The sequence below is a fragment of the Budorcas taxicolor genome, chromosome 7 (assembly GCF_023091745.1).
Source record: "Budorcas taxicolor isolate Tak-1 chromosome 7, Takin1.1, whole genome shotgun sequence".
Classification (NCBI taxonomy): domain Eukaryota; kingdom Metazoa; phylum Chordata; class Mammalia; order Artiodactyla; family Bovidae; genus Budorcas; species Budorcas taxicolor.
In genome coordinates this window covers 44,643,777-44,671,037 of record NC_068916.1, presented here as the reverse complement: position 1 = coordinate 44,671,037, position 27,261 = coordinate 44,643,777, and the positions used below count along the sequence as shown (strand labels likewise).

General features: G+C 47.3%; 1 protein-coding gene across 1 annotated transcript in view; it reads left to right on the top strand.

Annotated features, from left to right (window-relative positions):
• FSTL4 (follistatin like 4) overlaps positions 1 to 27,261 on the top strand; it is a 418,139-nt gene that overhangs the window by 166,014 nt on the left and 224,864 nt on the right. Inside the window, exon 3 of the mRNA XM_052644158.1 lies at positions 26,954 to 27,202. Within this exon, the coding sequence (XP_052500118.1) occupies positions 26,954 to 27,202 (249 nt within the window). The remainder of the gene's footprint in view (positions 1 to 26,953; positions 27,203 to 27,261) is intronic.

Genomic DNA, 27,261 nt, shown 5'->3' with positions numbered 1-27,261 from the left:
AAGTTGGGTACTGTGCCTGAGCCCTCTCTTACCGTTTGGCAAGGTATTGGTTGTTACCTCTGCTCTATAGCTGTAGAAACCTCTCTGAGGCTCAGAGAGGTTGTGTGACTGGTCCAAGACTACACAGCTGGTGAAAGCAGAAGAAGGCTGTATCCCAGGGCTAGCTGACTCTCTTCTGGTGACACTGCCAGCATCTTCTGGTAGAGATGATGTGGGTCAGCCTGTGAGATGGAACATTGGGTTATTTTCTGATTCAGTAAAACCAAACTTCCCCTGAGCCTTTGAGCTTAGAGATCCAAGGCTGAGCATGTGACAAGGTGCCTTGAGACTAAGGTGGTTTTAGCATCTCAAACGTCGGTGTGCTCCTTCCCAAACCTGTGCTGACTCTCTGAAAGGAGGAAGTACTTTGTCTGGGGTTTGGGTTCTTGCCTTGTGGAGGCAGTGCTGTTTGTTAACCTGAAGAAGGGACTTGGAGGTTCTAAGCACATGTCATCACAGCAGGGATTGGCAAGAGGGCGGATGCTCATCGGTGACTCCTCCCCCAGCCCCACCTCTGCCACCCCTTCTGCCTTCATCTCCTCTCCTCTGCAGCTGCCTGCTGTCCAGTCCATCAGGAGACACAGAGCTGTGTAGATCACCCCCCAGTGATGCAGCTCAGCCTCCTCTGGTGTTAATTGGCCAAGGGAGCTGTGTTATGAGTAATCAGAATTGTTACTCTCTCCCCTAATGACCTTTGTCAGGAGACCACCTTCGGGACGTTCTCTAATGAGGGAGCTTCCAGGCTGGCAGGGCAGCACAGTCTGTCTGCCCAGAGCCCCCACGTAGTGATGGTGGCTCATTATACTGGAGCCCAAAGTCAGCTGGTCCTGCCGGTCGGCCCAGCCCTGCAGAGGGATGGGAGGCAGGTCTCCTCCACACATCTTCAGCCTCCCAGATGCCCTGCACGCCCTCCCTTGGCGGGGAAGACCCTCCTGTGGTCAGCATAAAGGGCCACACTCACTAGACCCTTAGCGCATTCTCTGTTTGAAGAATTTTTTATCTGGGACAGATGGTTTCTTCAGAGATCAAAGGCCTGTTCCCGGAGATGGTGGCCCAATCAGGGCAGATGAGAGCTACGAGGAAAGTCACAAACAGTCCAGTCGTACCTGCCCCCAAAGAGAAGAGGAGGGGCTGAGGCCAGGGAGAGGAGGGGCTTGTCTAGTGGGTTCCACAACATGGGGCAGCAGAACTGGCGTCCACCCACGTGGCCCTGCTTCCCTTCCCCCATCCCAGCTTCAAACACAGAGTCTTTTCCACATCTCTTTCCTCCCATTGAGGCCTGGTTGTGGACCAGGTGGAGGCCTCTGCCCACACCAGTAGGCTATGCAGACATCAGCGAGACAGTCATGGTCCTGTAACTCTGTGTTCAGGACAGTCTCCTCCAGAGCCTTCGTAGGCATCGGAATTAAAGTGCCCCCAATGGGCAAACAGAGCACTGTGAGTTCTTGGCTTGGCAAGTAGAGGACACCTTTGTTCAAAGACAGTAGTGTCCCTTCATCCAGATAAGTTCAGTCTGATGCCGGGAAACATAGACCGTGAACTAGCTTTCATCCCTCACCGGACGCTGCGTGGTGAGTAAACTGCACTGCCGTATAGAGTAGCCATGAGCTCTGAGGACAGGGTCCAAGTCTTTCCTGTTCTCTGTTGTATTCCCAGGACATAACGCCTAGCCCGTAGTAGGAACACAAAATCGTTCAGTAAGTGAATGAATGACTGCTTCAACTGTTTAAAGTATTTATTGCTATTTTTAAATTTGTTTGGCTGTGCTGGGTCTTAGTTATGGCATGCAAACTCTTGGTCATGGCATGTGGGATCTAGTTCCATGACTGGGGATTGAACCCCGGTCTCCTGCTTTGGGAGCGTGGAGTCTTAGCCACTGGACCACCATTCAGACCCTGAATACTTTAACTTAAAGTTCAAACTTACACTTTCTGAGAGGAGCCCAGAAGGGCCATCCCAAGAAATGAATCTCCAACAGTGGAGATTCAGCTGTCATGAGTGCCTTAGAAGGTCAGCTGGGCCTTAAATCTTCCCTCACAGGAGTCTGCTAATTACTTTGTCAGGTTTTCTGCTGAAGCATCTAAATGCGCATTCAAAATAGTTTTCCCTTATGTCTCCTTCTTAATATCTCAGCACAGCTCCTGCTGTGGACAGTTGTTAAGCCTCAGGCCTGGCAGTTTAACAGCTTTGCCGCCTGGGAAGGGCCTTGTCTTGTGTGTTTTGCTTTGTGTCAAGATGCTTTGCTTTGAGTCTCCTGCTACAGGGCAGTTGGGACAGGCTATCTGAGTAACTGGAGAACAGCTTCTGGGACAAATCTTCGGCATAAGCTAAAACTCATTTTTTTTCTTTTTGTCATGAATGAAATTTTAATGTTAAAAAGATGCACAAACTAATACCTTTGTAGTAAAGTGTTTTTACAGTTTGGTACCACCTTCACCCATGAAGAAAACCTATATCAAGCACTTTTACTGTCTAGAATATAGTAAATGCTCATTAAATGGGAGCCCATCAGTCTTTTTATATCAATGTTCACTTGAAATAGGTTAATCCACAGGCTAAAATTTCAACACAATCTGATAGAGATGAGAAATTTCATGTAAAGGATGTTTTGAGTTGTTTTCATAAATTTCCTCTCAATGGAATGTCTTTTTATTGGGAAGGGGAAAAGAGCTAGCATTTTTCAGCTACCGGCTGGGGGCTATGCCGGCTGTTTAATGTTCATTGTTGTATTCTTCTCTGCTGACCTCAGGGGAAGGTTTGTTCTCCTATTTTCCAGAAGAAGAGCTCAGGATTGTTGAACTCCAATGCCAGTATGCTTTCCCTTCTCTCGTCTTTAGAACTGAGCCCAGAAATGGGAACTGTGCGTAGTGAAGTCAGCCAAAATGGCCCATGTGACGACGTGATCAGGTCACTGTCAGCTTCCCTGCCCAGACCAGCCTTCTCTTGGCCTTTCAGAGGACACTGTGATCTAACCTGTCAGTATTTCAGCATCACCAGCAGAAAGGTAGTGTGGGCCAGCAAACCAAGGTGCCCCGGACCACCTCAACATCAAAACTGAGTGGCTGCAAACTCAGAACTCTTCACAGCACGCTATTTCCTTGTCTGTAACGTGTTGAATCAAAATATCTCCCTATCCCCCATCTCCAAAACATTTCCATCGGGTTGTACATTTCTCAGATTTTCCGTGAACTGCCTGTGTTGTCAGCTGGTCCCAGGAGGTTTTCATCATTCTGATATGATGATTTCATAAGATTTCATGATATAGCCTCCTGCACTGCCTACAGATCTCCACTGGTAACCAATGAATGGAGTCTCTCCGCACTGACTGTTTGAACTGCTAGAAAGTTCAGGGGTGCTGTCTACCCAGGACCCGCAGGCTGCCTCGGGTCCTGGTGGTCCCAGAAACCCGGGGTACAGGGGCTGCCTCTAGTGGTGTCAAACAGAATGCCCTTCCTCTTGTGCAGAAGGTCCTAGTTTCACAAAGGCAGGTGTGGCCGTTTATTTGCAAGCGCCTCTTGTCTTGGAACAGAGGCAACACGGGGGTGGGTTGGTTGTTGTTGTTTAGTTGCCAAGTCGTGTCTCTTTGTGACCCCGTGGACTGTAGCATGCCAGGCTCCCCTGTTCCTCGCCACCTTACCCTTGGAACTACAGCACCGTTCCGCACCACACCCCCTCGGCTTAGAACTTCCATGTACACGGAAGGGTGCTAGTCCTGGCCTGTGGACACCCAGCCTTCACAGACCTATCCTGTGTTCTTATGTATAAAAAGGCTCATTCTAAGTCATTTCCTCCTGCCCTGTGCAGGTCCCCTGACCTCTGTGGTGAGTCGTTTAGGGGACTCATTCTCAGAGGGGAAGAAAATGGTCCCACCACTGGTCCCCTCCCTCGCCACCATGGACCGCCACCATTCATCTCCGCAGGCATCCCACTGCCACTCAGCCTTCCTCCCCTTCACCACTGCCACTGCCCCCACCCACTCTGTGTCCCCACTCCAGGCCCCTTCAGAGCCTCCATCCACCTCTTGGTCTCCCCACTGTGACTACCCCCTTTCCAGCACACAGCTGACTGGAAGCTCCTATTTGCATGTGACAAGGCCTTATTTCCTCCTGTCGCTGCGGTCGGGCAGCACCCTTTGCCTTTGAGGGTAGGGAACAGACATATGGAGCATCTCTCAGCGGGGAGCCCTGTGTGCAGCCCCACAGTAGGGGCACCAGGGTATGTGAGGCAGCAAGGCCTCCCCCTGGGAGGAAGATGCATGGTCTCCAGCTCCTAAAATGCAAACGGGACAGCTGAGTGCCTCCTGAATGGGGTGACGACTGAAGTTTCCACTGATGTAAGTGAACGCACGTTCGGGTACCTTCTCCATCAAGGTGAGCAGTGCCGAATGGTCAAACAGGAGCTGGAAACACTGGCCAGGAAACGGGTTACTGTGTGTAGTCTGAGGACAAAGCCAGCGCGCCAGCTCCAACGTGTTGTGATGGTAATACCAGGGGATCTTCTCTTTCTTCCATATGGTCCCCATACAGAAAGCATGTACAGGGAACTCCACAGCTGGAGGTGCACAGCTCGTCTGTTTCCTGCTCCTCTGGCCTCAGGCTCTCAGAGCACCACATTAGGAGCCTCAGTCATCAGAACATTAACCCAGTCCCCCGGACCTTGGGTCTTGTTTCTAATGTGGAACAACTTGTAAAGGAAAAACAAGTTTGGCAAGAGTTTCTCCTTAGGTAGCTTGAATAACCTAATTAAACATGCAGTTTTCGAATTAAATTTCCTACCACAGAAGTGGAATTGTTAAGTTTCACAGATTTCCACACGTGATACTTGTCTAAGAATAATTTTTTTTTTCAGGCTAACCCTCTTTTCTTCTTTGTCTGCACTCTCCCTGGGTGATGTCATCTAGTCCCGTGATTTTAAAATCTTGCAGTTCTCTGTCTCCGGTTCACACTTGTTTCCTGAACTCCAGGCCTGCAAAGCCAACTGCTCCCTTGCTTTTCTGTGCTTGGACACTTAATAGACTCCTCAGTCTTCGTGTAGTTGGAACAAATCTCTTGAATTTATAACCAAACTTGATCACCCCTCCTTCTCCCCACCTAAGTGAAAGCAAGCAGCCTTCACCTGGTTATTCAGGAAAGAACCTTGACCACCCTATCTTTCACTCACAGCATTGCCTGCTGTGTCAGCAAGCCCTGCCTGAAACAGCACAGGAATCCCTCCACTCTCTCTACAGCCCACCCCAGCGCAGCAGCCCCCCACCAACCCCGCCTCCCCCAGTCCAGGCCACAGCATCTCTTGCTCTGACAACTCCAGCAGCCTCCTAAGGCAATCTATCTGCTTCTCCTTTGGCTGCTGTTTCAGCCATGCTTCCTCCCACCACGCCACTTGAAGCCAGAATCCATTTTAAAAGCATAAATCATATAGAATTGTTCTCCTGCTCAGAATCCCCCAGCAGCTTGCCATCACACTTGGGCTGCAGTCAGGGCTCCGCGCACGGCCCTGCCGGCTCTGGGTCACCTCCTTTCCTCTCCTCTTCAGCCACTCTCCTCCTCTCTCCATCACCCCAGACACTCATCTTGCTCCTCCTTGAAAACACCACATCTGTTCCTACCACAGGGACTCGGCCTTTGCTCTGTCCTCAGATCCTCTCTCTTTCCTCGCTTCATACAAGTCATGAAAGGCCATCTTCTCCAAGAGGCCTTCCCTGACCACCTCATCTAAACAGTTCTTCACCCCTGCCCTCCTCATCCACTTTCCCTGATATCATTTTCTTCATGCCACTTACCACTCCTGTCTGTCTCCTCCACTTGAATTTCAGTTCCCCGAGGGCAGGGATTGTGTCTGTTTTGGTTACTGCTGTATCTGCAGTACATAGACTAGGGCCTGTCATGCAGTAGGAGATAAAATATTAGGACGAATGAATGAATGAGCAAGAATAACGCCCGGCCCAGCTTGCTTCTATGTCCTACAGCTACAGCTATGTCGCTTCAGTCGCTTCTGACTATGTGTGACCCCATAGATGGCAGCCCACCAGGCTTCTCCATCCCTGGGATTCTCCAGGCAAGGACACTGGAGTGGGTTCCATTTCCTTCTCCATTCTATGTCCTATGAGCTTGCATACAGGGTGAGAAGATAGTCTCACTTGTGATTTTCCCAAAAGCACCATTTAGGAATTGTTTCTGAATTGCGCACACAAGATATCAGAAGGCCTCACTTCTAGAGCCACATGACTGGTGTCACCCAGAGCCACATAGTGTCGCCCAGAGTGTGTTCTTGGAGAACACACAGCAAGGGAGCAGGTGCGGAGCTCACCAGATGGAAGCAAGGCTTCCTACAGCGCAGCCATCTAGCCCGGGGTCGCGCAAGAGGGGAAGTGCAGAGAGCAGGCAGGGAGCCCAGCACTGGCCTCGGAGCCAGCCCTAGCTGCAGCCCCGGAACGCTGAGCCAGCCAGGGCTGCGGCGTGGCCCTCTCTGGCTTCAGAAGCACCTCTGGAAGCAGGCGCAACTCGCGATCTCTGCCAGACTCTGGCAGACTCCTTGTTCTGGCAGCACTGTGGAGATCGTCCCATTCTACCAAGGAATTTGCCCAGGAGTCATGCGCGCTCAGTCACTCAATCAGAGTCGGAGGTGAGTGAGCACGCACTCCCTGTCTCAGGGCCCCACCCGCCTCCCAGAACCTGGACCAGAGTCCTTCCACCCAGCCAGGGCAAGAGGTAAGCCCTGCAATTGCTGAGTGAGGTATTGGAGCAATATTAAAGCTTTCTTCACTTTCTGTTTGTGATCATTTGATCTTAAGCATTGTCTTGAAAAAAGTAAAACCTGAATGTGGAATTTTTTTTCTGTAATTGAAGTATAATTTACATGCAATGAAATGCGTAGGTCTTTGTTAATAATTCGTAACAAACATATATGCCATTACTCAAATCAAAACTTTAACCATGTCTATCACCCTAGCAAGTGATCTCATGTTTATTCTGCCCTGTGCTCTCTCTCCTCTCTTGAAACTCAAATTACATGTATGTTCAGGTCAGTCCAGTCGCTCAGTCATGTCTGACTCTTTGCGACCCCATGAACTGCAGCATGCCAGGCCTCCCTGTCCATCACCAACTCCCGGAGTCCACCCTTGACTCATGTTCATCGAGTCGATGATGCCATCCTACCATCTCATCCTCTGTCATCCCCTTCTCCTCCTGCCCTCAATCTTTCCTAGCATCAAGGTCTTTTCCAATGAGTCAAGTCTTCACATCAGGTGGCCAAAGTATTGGAGTTTCAGCTTCAACATCAGTCCTTCCAGTGAACACCCAGGACTGATCTCCTTCATAATGGACTGGTTGGATCTCCTTGCAGTCCAAGGGACTCTCAAGAGTCTTCTCCAACACCACAGTTCAAAAGCATCAATTCTTTGGTGCTCAGCTTTCTTTATAGTCCAACTCTCATATCCATACATGACCACTGGAAAAATAATAGCCTTGACTAGATGGACCTTTGTTGACAAAGTAATATCTCTGCTTTTAAATATGCTGTCTAGGTTGGTCATAACTTTCTTTCCAAGGAATAAGCGTCTTTTAATTTCATGGCTGCGGTCACCATCTGCAGTGATTTTGGAGCCCAGAAAAATAAAGTCAGCCACTGTTTCCCCATCTATTTGCCGTGAAGTGATGAGACCAGATGCCGTGATCTTAGTTTTCTGAATGTTGAGCTTTAAGCCAACTTTTTCAGTCTCCTCTTTCACTTTCATCAAGAGGCTCTTTAGTTCCTCTTCACTTTCTGCCATGAGGGTGGTGTCATCTGTGAATCTGAAGTTATTGATATTTCTCCCGGCAATCTTGATTCCAGCTTGTGGTTCTTTCAGCCCAGCGTTTCTCATGACGTACTCTGCATATAAGTTAAATAAGCAGGGTGACAATATACAGCCTTGACGTACTCCTTTTCCCATTTGGAACCAGTCTGTTGTTCCATGTCCAGGTCTAACTGTTGCTTCCTGACCTGCATACAGGTTTCCCAAGAGGCAGATCAGGTGGTCTGGTATTCCCATCTCTCTCAGAATTTCCCACAGTTTGTTGTGATCCACGCAGTCAAAGGCTTTGGCGTAGTCAATAACACATGTGTGTTAGTCCTGTTCAGATTCTCTCCTAGCTCTCTGGTGATCTGTTCAATTTTTTTTACTGTATTTCTCCTCTGTGTTCAGTCCTTTTTATTATTGACTTATCTTGGAATTTGTTGATCTCATTACCTGCTCTGTCTAATCAGCTTATTTAAGTCCAGTTAATAAATTGAATATATTGTATATTCAGTTCTATTAAAGGCTTGCTCTTCTCTGAATTTGGTTCACTTAGACATATATTCCTTTATTACTATCACATGACTGTAAAAATAAGGTATGAATTTTAGTCCTTCTGAGTCTTTTTTGTTGTTATAATAGGAGTAGCAATCTTTTGGAAATTTCTGTGACTTATACAGAGGTATACTTCTGTCTGAAATTTTAGATGCCTGGTTTTTTTCAAATATCTTCCATATTATTGGAAAATTGTAAGAACAGTACAAAGAACTCCAAAATATTCTTCACAGAGGACCTCATTGAAGTTTCACCCTAACAATGTCCTTTATAGTAAGAGAAGTCACATCGAACCACCCATTACGTTTAGTTGTCATCTCTCCTCAGCCTGCTTCAGTGCAGAACAGGTCTTTAATCCTTTTTTGGCATTCATATCCTTGACATTTTTTAAGATTATAGGCCAGTCATGTTAATAATATCTCTCAATTTGGGTTCGTCTCATATTTCTTTGTGACTACACTGAAGGTGTGAATTTGGGGCAAGAATAAAACTGAAGTTATGATGAGCTCTGCTCCTCAGTTCAGTTCAGTCGCTCAGTCGTGTCCGACTCTTTGTGACCCCATGAACCGCAGCACGCCAGGCCTCCCTGTCCACCACCAACTCCCAAAGTCCACCCAAACCCATGTCCATCGAGTTGGTGATGCCATCCAACCATCTCATGCTCTGTCGTCCCCTTCTCCTCCTGCCCCCAATCCCTCCCAGCATCAGGGTCTTTTCAAATGAGTCAGCATCAGGTGGCCAAAGTACTGGAGTTTCAGCTTCAGCATCAGTCCCTCCAGTGAACACCCAGGCCTGATCTCCCTTAGGATGGAGCTCTGCTCCTGCATCCCATCAACTAAGTATTGATGGCAACCTGTCCCATCAGTGGCAATGTTAACTTTGATCACTTGAATAAGACGATATCTACCAGCTTTCTCCACTGTAAAGTTACTCTGTTTTCCTTTAAAACTAATAAATGTTTTTTAATGAGATATTTTGAAGCTGTGTAAATATCCTGTTATTCCTTTCTTACCCACCAGTTTTAACATTTATTGATTTTCTTGGGCTGAAATAATTAACACTATCATTGCCAAATGAAAATTTTCTACCTCCTTCATTTCTTCTATTATTATTAATTGAAATTCTACTGTAAGGAACACTTGTCTACTTTTACCCCGTTTATTTGCTCAGTTTTTAAAACTTGCTGTGGATTTGCGGATTTCTGTTTATTCAATGGGATATTACCTGCTGCTATCATTATTTTCAGGAGGTCCAAGATTTGGCCAGCGGGAGCTTCTTCAAACTGTATTCTGCATCTTTTGATATGTTCCATGATTTAAAAAAAAAAAAGACTTTTCCTTACTTTCTGGTACAAGATACCCTGTGCTATTCTTATACTTTCCCTGCCCCTTCCCTGGAATAAGCCATTTTTTTCAAAGAGCCTTGGTCCCATTAGTGGTGAATTGCATTTAGAAACCCAGACATGAGAATAAAACGCACTCCTTACTACTACTACTACTAAGTCGCTTCAGTCGTGTCCAACTCTGTGCAACCCCACAGACGGCAGCCCACCAGGGTCCCCCGTCCCTGGGATTCTCCAGGCAAGAACACGGGAGTGGGTTGCCATTTCCTTCTCCAGTTTTCCTTTAAAATTGGAGGAAGTTACAGTTCAGTACACACAGGCAAAGTCGTATCTGACTCTTTGTGACCCCATGGACTGTAGCCCACCACGCTCCTCTGTCTATGGAATTCTCTAGGCAAGAATACTGGAGTAGGTTGCCATTGCCTTCTCAGGGCACTCCTTACTACTGGAGTTTTACTGCTCCTGGCTTCTCTCTAGAAAAGACATCCAGGAGACACACACACACACACACACACACACACACACACACACACAGAGTTCATTTTCTAGAGTTCCTTTTAGCTTCCCTCTTTTCTTATTTGTAACTCTCTCCTGTGAGAAACCTGGCTCCCATTATCCTCTAGGTATCCATCTATTGCTTGGTCCCCTTGTATATAAAGTCATGTCCTCACCCCATCTTCCTCTCTGGGCCCTTGTCCCACCTGGCACTGCCCATGCACTGCTGCTAGAACCAATCTGGCCTCATTCTTTGGTCCCCTTCCTTGTGGTACCCCACTCCCCACTTGGCCACCACCATGCTCTGCTGCCTACCTCTTAACTTGTGAAATTAAAATAATGTTAGAATTTTCTCCCCTTGGAATAAAATAGCAAAAGTCATTCTGACACGTTTGGATGTAAAATGATAAGTATGCTTGTTGTCACAAATCAAACATCGTTTTATTTTGGCCAATAAGACCTGCTTAGAAGGATCAGTTCAGTTCAGTCACTCAGTCGTGTCCGACTCTTTGCAACCCCATGAATCGCAGCACGCCAGGCCTCTCTGTCCATCACCAACTCCCAGAGTTCATCCAGACTCACATCCATCGAGTCAGTGATGCCATCCAGCCATCTCATCCTCTGTCGTCCCCTTCTCCTCCTGCCCCCAATCCCTCCCAGCATCAGAGTCTTTTCCAATGAGTCAACTCTTCGCATGAGGTGGCCAAAGTACTGGGGCTTCAGCTTTAGCATCATTCCCTCCAAAGAAATCCCAGGGCTGATCTCCTTCAGAATGGACTGGTTGGATCTCCTTGCAGTCCAAGGGACTCTCAAGAGTCTTCTCCAACACCACAGTTCAAAAGCATCAATTCTTCAGCGCTCAGCCTTCTTCACAGTCCAACTCTCACATCCACACATGACCACAGGGAAAACCATAGTCTGATATTTTGGTTTTAAATATTGTCCCGTTTTGCCACTCTAGATAAGGTTGATCCAATAACTGATACAGAATGACTTCTTCCCAGGCTTTAGTTAGCAATGTGTCAATGAGAGCAAAGCCCTCCCTCTCTGCTGGTTCCGCCTCAGGAGAGGAGGACCAGTCAAAACCAGGTTTGTTCTGGTCAATATAAACTAGAGATGAGACGGTGTTATAGGTCAGAGACCCATACTGTGCCTAAAGGCATTGCTTATTCAGAAGATACTTCAAACCCAACTCAGTCTTTTTTATTTCTGTTATCACAAGTGGTCTGAGAGTGGTAAGTCGGTGATCTTGTATTTATCACCGGCCACCTCACTACACTGAGAAATGTCCTGCTCCTAAGTGGCCCTGCTCTGGGCTTTGAGGTAGAAGACAGGGACGTAGGTTACTGGTGGTAACTGTGTCTTTTTCCTCCACTGCATCCCATTCACAGACTTCTCTTTAATTTGTAACTTTCTGGTGTTGGAAGAGCTGAAGTTTGCTTTAAACATGCAGGTTCAGTTCAGTTCACTTGCTCAGTCGTGTCTGACTCTTTGCGACCCCATGAATAGCAGCACGCCAGGCCTCCCTGTCCATCACTAACTCCCAGAGTTCATCCAGACTCACATCCATCGAGTCAGTGATGCCATCCAGCCATCTCATCCTCTGTCGTCCCCTTCTCCTCCTGCCCCCAATCCCTCCCAGCATCAGAGTCTTTTCCAATGAGTCAACTCTTCGCATGAGGTGGCCAAAGTACTGGGGCTTCAGCTTTAGCGTCATTCCTTCCAAAGAAATCCCAGGGTTGATCTCCTTCAGAATGGACTGGTTGGATCTCCTTGCAGTCCAAGGGACTCTCAAGAGTCTTCTCCAACACCACAGTTCAAAAGCATCAATTCTTCGGCGCTCAGCCTCAGGAAAATGACAATAGGCTATCTGGCAGTGACCCCAGGCTTCCCTGAGTCTCTTCTGTGGCAGGAACAGTTCTCAGCCACTTTCCAAAGAGCTGACCAGTGCTGTGTTGAGTGTCGTATCCCTGTATTTACCTCAGCTTTGTAATTGTTATATAATACTTTTAAAAGTCATAACCTAACTTCTGCCTCTGGCAGTGTGGCAGAGAAATATATTTTTAAATCCTTTTAGGCACTGATGTGCTGGTAAGAATGTAAGGAATACCTAGAGGTTAAAAAAAAGCAAGTGAAATCAGGAACCCAGAGAGTAATGTAGCTGGAAGCTGGCTTTGCCTGGAGGGCTTTGGCCAAACTGGGTGAACCTTAGCTTTGGTTTGATCACCCAGCATAATTCAGGGCAGCAAGGACAAACCCCAGGGTCCTTCCAAGTTGGATATATCTGGAAAAATTTCTCTCCTTCCCATCATAAACCTGAAACTCCAAGGGGTTCCATCCACAATGGAGGACTGAACAAGAAAGAAACATACCCTGTCACAAGCCAGTGCAAGAAAATGTGCTTGTCTCAAGTCTTGGCACAAAATTAAAAGAGTAGAAAACAATTAGGGGGAAAAACTCTCATGATAACATATAACCATATGGTGATGTCTATAAGAAATTGTAGCTCAGATGCAGACTACCTAGGTAGTCTGTAAAATCTCAAGCGTAAAATTGAGCTTAACGCAGAATGATAGAGTACCTAACACAAGTGCTTAGCTCAAGATGAGCCCATCTTCAAACTGTGCATCCAGAATTTTCACAGATCTACTTCCAAGAAGTGTGAGATCACTCTTAAAAAAATAAACTTGAAATGCCATGGGGGAGAAACACCATGCAACAACCAGCATAAATAACAAAGTGACTCGGAACATAAAATATATATATGGTCAATGATTTTTGAAGATGCAAATATGGTAGAAAATCAGGAGATTCTCGAGATGACCATTCATCTTCATGAAGAACTAAATAGAACTTTTAGAAATAAACATTCAAAGATAAACGCTCAGCGAGAGAGTGCAAGAGTAGATTAGAAAAAGCCTGAAGAATTCAGGAGCTAGAAGATGAATTAGGAAAAAATTACATAGAATGCAGCACAGAGAAGCCAAATATGGGAAACGTGAAAGAGATAAGAGATACTGAGATAGAAGGAGGTGGAATGAGGACTTGCAACATGTGTCTGATCAGAATGCCTGGGAGGGAAAAATAGAGAAATAGTGGCACAGAGACGATATGTAAAGAAAGATGGCTGTGATGGATTGATGAAAGACGTGAATCCTCACTTCCCAGAAGCCAAATGAATTGCAAGCGGAACAAATGCAGAGAAATCTGCATACTTACCTTATAGAGGGGCTTCCACGATGGCTCAGATGGTGAAGAATCTGCCTGCAGTGCAGAAGACTCGGGTTCCGTCCCTGGGCCAGGGATGGAACCAACCCTCTCCAGTATTCTTGCCTGAAAAATCCCATGGACAGAGGAGCCTGGCAGGAGGAGTACGTGGTGTTGCAGAGAGTCAGACACAGCTGAGCGACTAACACTTTGACATCATGGAGAAACTGCAGGAAAACAAAGTGAAGATTTTAAAATGATCCAAAGAGAAAAGATGGATTACATACAAAAGAATGAAAAGGCTGTCAGCTGCCATCTCAATAACAAGGAAGCCAAAGAGCAGAAGAATAAAATGTTTATTGAGTTGAGAGGAAAAATCCGTGGACATAGAATTACAGAGCATCAATCACTCTTAAATGAGGGTAATATGGATATTTTAGACAGACACAACTAAGAAAACTCGAGGCATAAGAAGGAATTATGAGGAATAAACATAGAATTAATATATACTATTTTCATATATTTAGGTCAAGGGAGGAGTGATTATAGTTCATATGGTCTGAGGTTCTTCCTGTGGAGGGTAAAGTTATTAGTTAATTTTGGACTTAGGTTAATTTATACATTTTTAACTTTATGGACTGAAGAGTAGAAGAATAATAAGAGTATATTTAATTTTCATCTGAGTAGAAGAAAAGAATGAAAGGTGAAGTATTCAATCCAAAATAAAGAAAGAAAAGAGAGAAAGAGGACCATGGGAAAAAGCAATCAACAATCTAAATAAACTATATAGATGAATAATGGCATGTGTGTACAATGGGCACCATAAGTGAAAATGAATTGCAGGTATATGCAAAGGTGTGGTGAAACAAGACAGTATAAGAGCGAGGAGGTCACTTCACAGGTAAGTAAGTACAGAGTGATTCATTTCTGTCAAGTTCAGAAACACGTTTAAAAAAAGAGCAGTATATTGCATAAAAATACAAAGATGAGCTCACACTACAAAGAAAAACAAAATAATAATAGACAAAAATTCCAGGTAATATTTACCTCTGAGTAGAAATGAGGGAATAAAATAGGAGGAATTCAAAACTAATGAAACTTTTTAAAGTGCACTGATGAGTACATAGTTGTTTATCACACTGCAATGCTTAGGCTGTGCACAAAGTGTATAAGTATTGTTATATTCACTCATCATTTCATAGGAATAATTTAAACATGCACAGCTACTTTAATTTTGTCTTTTATGTTTTGTGAAAAGTTTCTGATGCTGTTTCATTCCAGGTGGGATAGCTAGGCGAAATATAGTGACTATCATTTGTCAAATGGCTATCCTGTTCCCTATGCGGTAGCCACTCTTGTCATACATCGAATTTTCAGACACATGGGGATTTATTTCTGGACCCTCTTCTATTTTATTGTCACATCTACAGTCATTGATCTGTCTATTCCTCAATCATTATCTTATTGATTTGATCATAGCAGCTTTCTGGTTTGATGTTCTGATATCAGGAAGGGCACTTCCCACTTCACTATTGTTTTTCTTATTTTTCTTGGTTATCTGGGGCCATTTATTCTTCCAAATAAACTTCTTGAGATTATTTTATCCAATTCCCAAAAGATTGCATTCAATTTGTAAATTTATGGTAATATCTTCCCACCCAAGAATATGAAATGTCTTTGCATTTGTTCAAATCTTATTTTATGACCTTCAATAAGATTTTATAGTCTTTTTCATATCAGTCCTATGGCTTTCTTGTTAAATTTATTCATAAATATTTTCTGGTCTTATCATTATTATGAGTGGACTATTTTCCCTTTTTCATTTCTAATTATTTTGCTAATGAAGAGAAGAATGGTTAATTTCGGCATATTTATCATCTGTCCAACCACCCTCATCATAATTCTCTTAAAATTTTCATATTTTTTCACTAGAACCTCTTGGTTTTCTAAGTATACAGATATACAATTAGTGAAAAGAGATAATTGTTAGTTGCCTCTTCCAAATTTTTACTAATGTTTCATGTTGTTTTATTACACTTCCTTTTTGAATAAAAATGGGTGATGACAAGTACCCCTGTCTGGCTCCTGATCTTTACTTGAAGCAGTGGTTGACCATTTAAAAGGACATATTTAGAGGTTGTCCTCTGTGCCTTTTTTCCTTAAAGGTTTTATTTAGAATGACTACTGTATTTCAGAACTTTTTTTTTTTTTTTTCTATTTTTTGCTCCGGGCCTTGAGATACGCACCCTACTTGATCTTGGAAGATTTGAGTCCCAGTGCTGACTATTCTCATTTTAAATTCCTCTGATTTTCTTTCTGGTTCAAAAATCATGACTCTTGAAGACCCTCTTTGTGCTGTGGTCACTCCTCCTGGAGTTTTGATATCTTGTTGACTGTTGAAGCTATTATCCTTCTCCAGCAGCTCGAATTCTGGTTGTTCTTTCTCCCCCTGGAGGCCAGACCCCCTAACGTGGATGGTTATTGTCCACCGCCTGCTCCCCGAGCTCAGGTTCAGATGCCAAATACTTCGCTGGGCCCCTGCGGAGACATCTGAAGGAAGTCTCCCACTCGCCATTCAGCGTGTGCACTCCTGGGCTCAGAGCTGGAGCACACCCAGCTGTTCAGGCAGGATAGATAGCCAGCCTCCCTGGGCCCCCAGTCCCACCTGCCAGAGGCCTCATCAGCTGCTCGGTTCAGGCAAACCCGAGTAGAAATGGAAATATCTATTTGATACTATTCCTGAGCTTTGTTTCTATATTATCCAGCATGTATTTTTATGATTGAGAGAAAAGCACAGGTCTTTAAGAGGAGAAACTGATACCCTTCTGGTGGTTATTGTTGTTTAGTTGCCGAGTCATATCCGACTCTTGGCAACACCATAGAATGTAGCCAGCCAGCCTCCTCTGGCCCATGGGATTCTCCAGTCAAGAATACTGGAGCGGGTTGCCAATCTCTTCTCCAGGGAATATTCCTGACCCAGAGATTGAACCTGCATCTCCTGCATTGGCAGGCAGATTCTTTACCACTGTACCACCTGGGAAGCCCACCCTTCTCACTAGAAAGTACTAAATTTTTCTGTGCTAATATCAGATATTTTTGTTGCACTCCATTTCTTGCTTTAAAGGAATAATCAAGAAGTACATATTATTCAGTTTTGTAAGATACACCAATGACAGGTGATCTACCAAGATAATGTGTCGACCTGGGGGCAGCATTTGTACAGCAGGTAAATGGCCCTGGAAGGATTTAGCAATCCCCTCTGTGCTCATAGGTCTAAAGTGTTAGGGAGCATCCTGGTGGCTCATGCTGAGTGTCTCCACAATAATCCTCGAAATAATTGGAGACAGCCCAAGATGTCACGGCCTTGAATCATTAGCTGGTGGAGAAGCAGAAACAAACCCACATAATGAGGTATCAGCAAGAGAGGGGACCCACCGAGAGCAGCAACATCTGCCCCCCTCAGCTGGAAGACGCAGGGACCCCCGAGGACCCAGAGAAAGTGACAAGGGAGCTGAGTACCAGGAGGAAAAATGAGGGCCCTGGAGACAGAGCGTAAGACAGATGTGAACTGGAGAGGCTTTAGGCAAAGAATGGAAACCTGGGGATAGGAATGTATTTGGAGGAAGGGCTCTAAAACAAAACCATTTTGTTAAGGAAACTCTCCCAAGGGCAAAAATCCAATTGTGCTTCACATTTTTATGCAGCTTTTCTTCCCAAGAATGTCTTCAAAATAACCCTTCAAAGGCCAGTTGAGATAACCTGGTAGGACAAATAGAGGCAAAAAGAAAGAAGGCGGGATTATCACAGTTTTACTACAGCCCAAAGATGTGCGTGTTAGAACACAAGCTCTTACAGACATCCTAAATCCAGTCTCAAGGAATTTCTAGGTACCCCCTCATGTTACTGATATGGAAACTGAGCTCACGTGTGAAAGAAGCTTGCTTTGGTGGAATCCAGACAGAATCCAGTCCAGTCCATTCTCCCACCAAATGCTGTCCGCAGTTTCTACTCTATTATGTTGCCATGTCTGTTTCTTTAGAACCATTGATTTCTGGTTACTCAGACCTCCAGCCAGCTGTCTTAGGTCTCTGAAGTGTGTTAATAAGATTTGGTCTTTCTTCTGATGTTTTCCTCTGCCCTCTCTGTGCCAGGCCCTGTGCCAAGCTGTCATCAGCAAAAGTAGAACCTGGTCTTTGCTCTGAAACCAGAGAGACCACTGCATGCCCATCCTGGAGCTCTGAAGTGATGGTGGAGATTGGCTACAGAGGCCCTGCTCTACTATCTGGGGAGCCATGTGGGTGGGGGTCCCCACTTTCACAGCGAGAAGTGCTGAGCGCCAGCAAACTGCCGGATAAAGATCCAGGCTAGCAGTCTGGGAGCCCCTTTTAAGTGGAGTATGCCTGTGGGAGGCCTCAGGGAGAAAGTTCTAGAAATCATGCCTCAGGTAGCTTTACTGTCATCAATACACTATAGAGGGAGGCATGGCGTGACAGTGCAAAAGGTTCCCAGCGGGGAGAGAAACACCAGGACCGACTGAGGAGAGCAGCCTGCTACAGCCACCGGACCGGGGCCCACGTCCAGGCTGCTTTCGAAACTGTGTTCAGGTCAGAGGCCGAGGTGCAGAGTGCAGGCTGCAGGCCAGTGCTGCTCACCATGCCCTGAGAATGTGTGATTTCAGATGCCCCCGAAAGCTGGGCAGACTTAACTTGGGTCAAGCAAGTTTCCAGTGCAGGGGAAACTTCAAGGGAAGCATTTCCTCAAGATATTATGAAGTGTGCTATTGTGACTCTGCCTTTTAAAACCAGGCAATACTTGCAGTATGAATTTGTTCCCCTTTTCATTAAGACAGACCTCCTGAAGACTATAACTAACCCACACTTATGTACACTTATGTCAGTGAAACCAAATGGTTTCTTATTTTTCAGTCTGTTTATTCAACCTGTCATTCCAAATGTTTGAATTGTGCACCTACTATATGCCAAGCCATTCACATGAATCAGCTCATTTAATCCTCAAAAAAAAAAAAAAAAAAAAGATCCTGTAAAAGGCAAAGCATCGTTATTCTCATATTTAAATTAGAGGGAAAAGAGAGTGGGAAACTTGACTGGGCTCACACAGCTAACAAGCCCGGGGCTGGAACAATGTGAGCTTTAATCTTGAGTTACTCGAAACCCGGGTGGGATTCGGGAATCACATAAGGTCTAGGATGAGTCCACCATACACATCCAGCTCCAGCGTGCCCTCACGTTCCCACACACCTCATCTGTCTTTCTCGAGTGAGAGTCCAGCAGAGCTGAGCTCGGTGGTTTGCAGTCTCATTTCCTCCTCCTGGGGTCTTTTGTGAGGCTGGGGGCTCCACAGGAAGGAGGCAAGGATGAAATTCCTGGCAGCTGACTCAGGTGACATCTGCCACTGTTGTTGACATTGGGAAAATTACCCAGAGCTTGGGAATAAGGCCAAGGGAGGGTGGCGAGTCCTCTTGTGTCATACAAGAACAACTTTTAACAGACTCACCCCAAATTGCTGCACCATTCTGAACTAGGGAATTATATCACTGTTCACCTCATTAGTTTGTGTCATCAAAGACCCACACTATGCATTACACATTAACTTGCAGATTTGTTTCCAGTAAAAATGCAAACTATTTCTTGCTGGTGGAAAAAATAACCCCCAAAGGGTATGGTGTTCTTGCCCTGTAGGTCATTCCCCAGTTGTCTGTCTTTCCTGGCAGTCTTATCCCACCTAATCTCTGCAACACCCGTACCTCCACCAACTCTCCTTTGAACCAGTTTCACCTCCCTGAGGGTCCCTCGTAACCCAGTTGAATACATCTTAAACACTGCTCATTTTGTATCCTCATCAGAGTCCTATTTTCAGGTTTTAGAGGAATGTCCTTTGGCACTTACATTCTTCATCCCTGACCAGAAATTGTTACCTCCAGAAACCCTGCCCGGGGAGGTGGGACAATGTGTACTATCCTAGTCTGGGCTTTGGTCTGCTATAGAATTGGTTAGAATCAAGCTCCTCAGGCAGAATTGAGAGCCCGCTGAGGGTTAGAAGTCCTTCTTCCCTCTCTGTGTGCCAAGCATTTCTGGCTTTGACTGATTGGTGTGTTTTGAAGCCAATTTGTCAGACCTTAATTTAGTATCTGTGAGCCACACACAGAACAAGTACCATTACCTTCCAGCGATAGGTAGCCATATGTTTCTATTAAGCTTTGGAAGCTGGAACATTGGTCAAGTGTTTCCAAGCTGGTCAAACTTCTTCTTTCATGAAGCACACAGTGGTCTGGGCTTAGGACGCGCTGTGTGGTCACTGAGAGGACATCACGTCTGCCCAGCAGTCACCTTAACAATTTCAGGGGAAAAGGCCAGAGGAAGGGGGCAGGGGGCCACTGAGGCTGAGAGACATCATAATGGAAGGGGAGGGGGTTGCGGGCCAGGTGTCCGTGCATGCAACATGCGGGTTTAGAATTCCATGTTCTAAAATCCAAGCAGGACTTTCTCCTGTGATGCTGTAAGCCTATAGCCCTCAGAAAAGTTGCTAAATTGGCCTCCAGGCTGCATATTCTTGGGATGTGTGAGCAGCAGAGATCCTGCTGGCCAGGAGTGCTGACGTCTGTGTGTGTCCTGATGTTGGAGAAGCCCAGACTAGACATCTGAACCCTTCTGGCCTGGGTTCCTTGAGGGAACACATATTCCTGGCTGAGCTTATTATTCCAAGTCTGAGAGATTTGGGGTGAGACTCATTCAAATCTAGGCTCCACCACCTAAAGTCTACTTGCTGTCTGACCATCGGCATGTCACTGCAGGACTCATATTTCCCAGTCTGTAAAGTGGGCAGATGTACATGCCACATTCAGAGTGAGGTCAGTGCATCTACCCCAGAGGGCTGTTACAAGGGCTAAGTGAGGATTAGATAAGCTCGTGTAAATATGAGGAATGATGCCTGGGCTGAGGTCGGGGGTGAGGGGGCAGGGGCAGGTATTGGAGGACAGGCCTTTTGACCAGGTGTGGAGCAGGTGATGCTGAACCCAGGAGAGGGGGCTCCCCTCCAATGCTGAGTTCCCACAAGCTGACTGAAGCTTTTAGGGAGCCAGAGTCACCCCACTTCCCTGGGGATACAGATGGGCAAACAGCAAATTTGACTCTACAGACTGGTTCTGCCCTGTGAGATCTGCCCAGAAGCAGTCCAGGCCTGACCCTGGTGCCTCTCCCGCCTTGTTCTGTACCCCGGGCTCTGGCACCCCAAGCTGCTGTGCTGTCCGGGGTCTGGGGCTCTGCCAGATCTCAGACGTTTCAGATCTCAGGTCCACTCTCACCTCCTCTCTTCCCTGACCTCCAGACGGAAGCTGGCCCACTGCAGTGCCCTGTTTAACTCCTTCCTGCCCTTTTCTCCAGCCCACATTTGCCCGTATGTGTTCACTTGTTCACATTCTCGTGCGTCTTTCTGTGATATCAGTGAACTGAAGCCAGGGCCCCCGTCTGCCTGTGTCCCCGGCACCTAGGATAGGGTCCTAGAGTAGTGGCCCATGGCAGGTGCTCCATAAATATTGACTGGATGAATGGGTGGATGGAGGGCTGACTGGCAAGCACTCCTGAAGTGCCTGGTTGTTACCCCCAACTCCACACAGTGTGTAGAAACTGCACTGGCTGTAGACCTGGGTCTCTGCCTGGCTCTCATACAAACCTGAATTCTGCAACCACTTCCAAGGCACTTGGGTGTCTTCTGCAATGAGAGACTCAAAGTTTACCAGACACCCTGTCTCCAGACCATCTTGGGCATATCTAAGGTTGAGTTGTCAGGGAAGATGTGGGCAAGTACTGTGACCATTACCCAGCTCCAGCTGATACAGCCCGCATCACTGCTCCTCTACACACACTCTTCCAAATGCAGGCCCTCACTGCAGGTCTTTAAAAAACCTGCCCACAGCACAAGATACAGGCTTCAGCTCCCTGCTGGATCCCTAGCGATGCACAGAAAGTAACACATATAATCTGTGCATGCCTGTGTCTGCTGACAGGTGGGCCCTTCATCCCTGTGCAAATACATTCTGTCTGCAGAAACCAGAGGCCACTTCAGTGACAGGCAGGAGTTCAGGGCAGGCAGCAGTGAGGCCATCAGCAGGCAGGGTGGCCAGTTCTTGGGACTGCCTGTGCTGCCTCTCACCTCCAGTGTCCACATCGCACTCTCCGTGGCCTGTCTTGGGCCCTGCAGAGTGTGCAGCCACCGTTGTTGTTGTTCACTCATTCAGTTGTGTCCAACTCTTTGTGACCCCGTGGACTGCAGCACGCCAGGCTTCCCTGTCCTTCACTATCTCCCAGAGTTTGCTCAGACTCATGTCCATTGAGTCAGTGATGCCATCCAACCATCTCGTCCTCTGTTATCCCCCTTCTCCTCTTGCCCTCAATCTTTCCCAGCATCAGGGTCTTTTGCAGTGAGTCAGCTCTTTGCATCAGGTGGCCAAAGTATTGGAACTTCAGTTTCAGCATCAGTCCTTCCAGAGAATGTTCAGCGTTGATTTCCTTTCAGATTGACTGGTTTGATCTCCTTGCAGTCCACGGACCTCTCAAGATTCTTCTCCAGCATCACAGTTCAAAGGCAAGAATTCTTCAGTACTCAGCCTTTTTATTTCTACTGTCCAGCTCTCACATCTGTACGTGACTCGTGATTCTGCAGCCACCATAAAACCACACCATCACCTCACTAGGGCTTTGGGGTGGGGTGGGGCCAGGTAGTGGGGATTTCAGCTCAAGCCCTTCCCCAGGGGACTGAGGCAGTACTGCTTATAGAGAGACCAAGAATGACCTCCACAGGCTGTGTGAGGGGAGGGGCTTCCTCAGAGGGTGAGCTGAGGCTGAGTTCTCAGACGGAACATCGGAACACCGCACTGGGCAAACATACCTGAAGGCAATGAGCATCCCAGAGTGGAACACTAAGGGGTTCCCCCTCCTGTGCCATTCGGGCCATATCCTCCTTGGAGAGGATGCCCGCTCATTGGTGTACCGTGTGCAAGGAACCAGTTAGAGACTGAGTCAGAGTTTGGAAGCAAAAGAGCCAAATTGTCTGTGCTCTGCCCTGCGGTCAATGGTCACAAAACAAGAAAGGCTTCCTGCTCCTGGTGAATGGGGAAGGCTTGCTCCCTCTGATCCCTCCCCTCAGGCTGGGTGGCTTGTCTGACCACTGCTATCCTCCACTGCCTCCACCCATGCCCTGAGGTAGCAGTTCCGGGTCTGGGGCAGTCACGTGGAGAATCCTCATTTGAATCTCAGAGGGAGGCTTTAGCACTGACTGGTACAGATAGACTTGTTTCTTCTGCCACCAGAACTTTCATGTAACAATTCCCATGTCTGACTGTGTTCAGTAAATTTAATTAGTGTTGAAAAGCACTTATTTGGTGAGATGATCGGTTTCTAACCTGGGTAAATGACTTTCTTTATGACTATAAATTAAGCGCATTATATCTTTTCCAGGCATCGTGGTCGTACCCATAAATACTGTAGGCAGTTGCTGGCAGTCTCACTTGGTTACCTTTCCCATTACTGGTTTATCATCGTCCTGGTAGGAGTGGGGAATTCATTCTGTTTTAATAACAAGGAGGAAGTGGCGACAAGGGGCTCGTTTCTGAAACCACACTTGGCAGGTGTCTCGGTGGCAGGGCCGGGGCTCCTGAACCCCTGTGCACAGCCTTCTCAGCTCTCTGTGGGCCTGCCGGCCACAGACTGGGAAGGGCGGTGCAGGGCTTTCAAGTGACTTTTGTCCTCATTGCAAATCATTAGGGATCATATATGTGCCAGCAGCCCATTTCCATGTCGGAGAGAACCTGAGTGTTCTTGGCAACTTGGATGAGCACAGGTCGGCACGAGTGTTTTCTTGATACTGGCCCCTCAGAGCACAGCTTGGGAGAGGCCCCCAGAGCCGCAGTGGCAGGACGATCAGAGCTGGGCAGTGCAGCGCTGCTTGCTCCTCAGAGGTGCTGGCTGCAGCCTGGGCTGTGGGCATCTCAGAGGGCAAGGCTCAGGTTCAGGGGGTTCTCCCTGCACCTGCCCATGCCAACTGGCCCTTCCTTTGATGTTTGCACTGGACTAGGTGGTAGGAAAAGGAGTACGTCAAGGCTGTATGTTGTCACCCTGCTTATTTAACTCATATGCAGAGTACATCATGAAAAACGCTGGGCTGGAAGAAGCACAAGCTGAAATCAAGATTGCCGGGAGAAATATCAATAACCTCAGATATGCAGATGACACCACCCTTATGGCAGAAAGTGAAGAGGAACTAAAAAGCCTCTTGATGAAAGTGAAAGAGGAGAGTGAAAAAGTTGGCTTGACGTTCAACATTCAGAAAACGAAGATCATGGCATCTGGCCCCATCACTTCATGGGAAATAGATGGGGAAACAGTGGAAACAGTGTCAGACTTTATTTTTTTAGGCTCCCAAATCACTGCAGATGGTGACTGCAGCCATGAAATTAAAAGACACTTACTCCTTGGAAGAAAAGTTATGACCAATGTAGATAGCATATTCAAAAGCAGAGACGTTACTTTGCCAACAAAGGTCCGTCTAGTCAAGGCTATGGTTTTTCCTGTGGTCATGTATGGATGTGAGAGTTGGACTGTGAAGAAAGCTGAGCACTGAAGAATTGATGCTTTTGAACTGTGGTGTTGGAGAAGACTCTTGAGAGTCCCCTGGACTGCAAGGAGATCCAACCAGTCCATTCTGAAGGAGATCAGCCCTGGGTGTTCTTTGGAAGGACTGATGCTAAAGCTGAAACTCCAGTACTTTGGCCACCTCATGTGAAGAGTCGACTCATTGGAAAAGACTCTGATGCTGGGAGGGGTTGGGGGCAGGAGGAGAAGGGGACGACAGAGGTTGAGATGGCTGGATGGCATCACCGACTCGATGGACATAAGTTTGAGTGAACTGCGGGAGTTGGTGATGGACAGGGAGGACTGGCGTGCTGCTATTCATGGGGTTGCCAAGAGTTAGACATAACTGAGCGACTGAACTGAACTGAGGTGGTCTCCAAAGGGCCTTCCTGCTCTGCCCCTCCTGGTTCCAGCCCCCTGTACCCCAGCGAAGGCCCATCTCTACAGACAGTTGCTTCCCCTTCGTACTGTCATCCCTCCAGCTCCCCACTTGGAGAAAGCAAGAGAGATACACCCCTGAGCAGATCACCGCATACGGGCCGCCTCTATCCTCCCATCCCAGCTTCTAGCCTAGAGGTTAAACAGAGTTAGGGAGGACAGTTTTGAAAACTATTGTATTTCACAAATCCTGAGTCAGTGATGGGGGCAAGGGCAAGAAGACAAAGGCTCTGTACCCTGGGCATCTCCTGAGGCCAGAGAGTCAGGCAGGCCCTCCTGGGCTTAGGGGATTCAGAGAGGGGCACTCTTACTGGCAGGGGCAGCAGAAATGTGGCAGTGCACCAGGGGTACACTGAAGCTGAGGTACCCAGATAGAGGGCATAGCCTGTCTGCGTGGGCAGCCCAGCCAGGGCAAAGCCCCCAAAGCAGGCACTGTGAGACCAGAGGCTCAGAAAGCTGGGCTCAGTTTCTTAAATGGAGCCACTAGTGGGTGTCCTTCACATCACATGGGAAAGTTGATGAAATTGTGATACAAAGGCATCATTATCTTGGAAAGAAACAAAGGATGATATTTTTAGAGTCTGTTAGTTTCTTCTAGTAGCTGCCAGCACTTTCCCGGGTAACCCAGGAGAATTTTGCTAATCAAACAGGCTCCGTGGCAAAGCAGCCATAAACACTGTGGGTGGGGGGCCTCCAGCCCAGAGCCTCCCACTGTCGAGCCAGCAACCTGGCTTCCTCTGCCCGTCAGCCTTGCCAGCAGGGTGAGTGGGGGCCCATGAATGCCACTGAGTCTTTGCAGTGACACGCCAACAATTAGCAAAGTGGATAAAAGGAGATTCACACGCCCACTTAGGATCTGTACTTTTATACTGCTAAGAGATATTTTGACCTTCTAGTTTATTATGATTCAAGAAAAAGTCAATATTTCTTAGCTTTCCAAGGCTGGAAGAATTTAAATGAGTTATTGAATCAAGCAGTTAATCTACTGATAACTGATTTTTTTCCTTTCAAATCTATAATGATGAAAAGCAGACTTAACCAAAAACAAGTTTTTCTTTTTTTTTTTTCCTTAGGCATTTTAATCCCATAGAGTAGGAGTTGAGGCTGAAAGTTCAGTCTTGACTGCCAGGGCCATTCTGTCTTGCCAATATTTTGAAGAAAATTTAATTAAAACTTAAAAGCAAAGACTTCTGTGGCCATAAAATCTGTATACATGTTTCAATTATTTGTGTTTTGATATCCCTTTATAACTCTCAATTTCCTATCTGTTGCCATTAATGCCATGTGGCCATCATCCAGTTTTCTGGGCTCCTGAGGAATGTCCCATAGGTGATGGATGCTTATTTAAGCGTCCACGTAAGTGAGCCTTTTCAGCAAGAAACCGCTCTGCCCCACTGCTCTGGTGTGTGAGCTCGGGACACCACTGCCTGACATCGTCATGGGTGTGTGTTGGGTACAGGAGACACACAGCACCGTGGCAGCTGCTGTTTCCATGATCTCAGCCCTCCTGCCCGTGGACACAGGCTGTAGTATTATGCCAGAAGGACTGTTGTTATTGTTAGTCACTCAGTCGTGTCTGACTCGTTGCTACCCCAGGGACTGTTGCCCACCAGGCTGTTCTGTCCATGGAATTCTCCAGGCAAGAATACTGGAGTGGGTAGCTGTTCCCTCCTCCAGGGGACCTTCCCAACCCAGGGACTGAACCCAGGTCTCCCGCGCTGCAGGCAGATTCCTTACCTTCTGAGCCTCCAGGGAAGGGCTGAGCAGTAGAGTGCCGGTGCTGCCACTGCTCCTTTGTCTTGGAGAACCGTACTCTTTCCAGAGGAAATGGTCAACCTCTGACCTCCCTGCCTTGGCTGCCCCCGTCCCTAGACACTTAGAGAGCCACTTTCTTGTTACTGCACTGTTACTCACTAGTCTCCACCGTGGCTCCCCAGTGCCTAACACATCAGACTGAAGTTCCACTTGGCTCTCTGAATCTAGCAAGGCAGACCCACATCTTGCTACCTCTTACTTCCCACCCCGACTCCTGCACAAAACCCCTCCTCACGCCAGGTCTCCTCCCTAAGGCAGGCAAATGCTCGCTGCATGGTGGTTACAGGAACCTTGGCTCAAGCCCCCATCCCTTGGCAAGCCCTCCGCCTGTCAGTCAGCAGGGTCCACTGGTACCTCACCACCTCCACATGGCCCTCTATTTACGCCTCCCTCCCAGGACAGGCAGGGGTTGTGTCTGGGATGTTTGGTGGGAGCCAGACATAAAACCTGGGCTCTACATGACAAGGCATTGCTTGTAGCCTCCTGTCCACCACCCATTGGAGGGACAGGGGCCCCATGGGGCGCCTGAGCCCCGATGCCTCGGCTTCGCAGACTCTGGCCAACACAGCCTGAGAGAGCCATGCAGGTGGCCCATGCCCCCGAGTGCTGGCGGCTGACCCTCTGTGTTTGTGTGCCTCGCAGGACTTTCCAGCCACGACGAGCAGCCAGCCTCCTGCGGGAAGAAGTTGTGCGGCCGCGGGAGCAGGTGTATGCTCAGCAGGGAGACGGGGCAGCCCGAGTGCCGATGCCTGGAGGCCTGCCGGCCCAGCTACGTGCCTGTGTGTGGCTCAGACGGGAGGGTTTACGAAAACCACTGTGAGCTCCACCGCGCTGCCTGCCTGCTGGGGAAGAAGATCATGACGGTCCGCAGCAAGGCCTGCTTCCTGAAAGGTGGGAAGATGGCTCCGTGCCTCTGTGCTTGTGGGTTTTGTCACAGATCCTCTAATGCC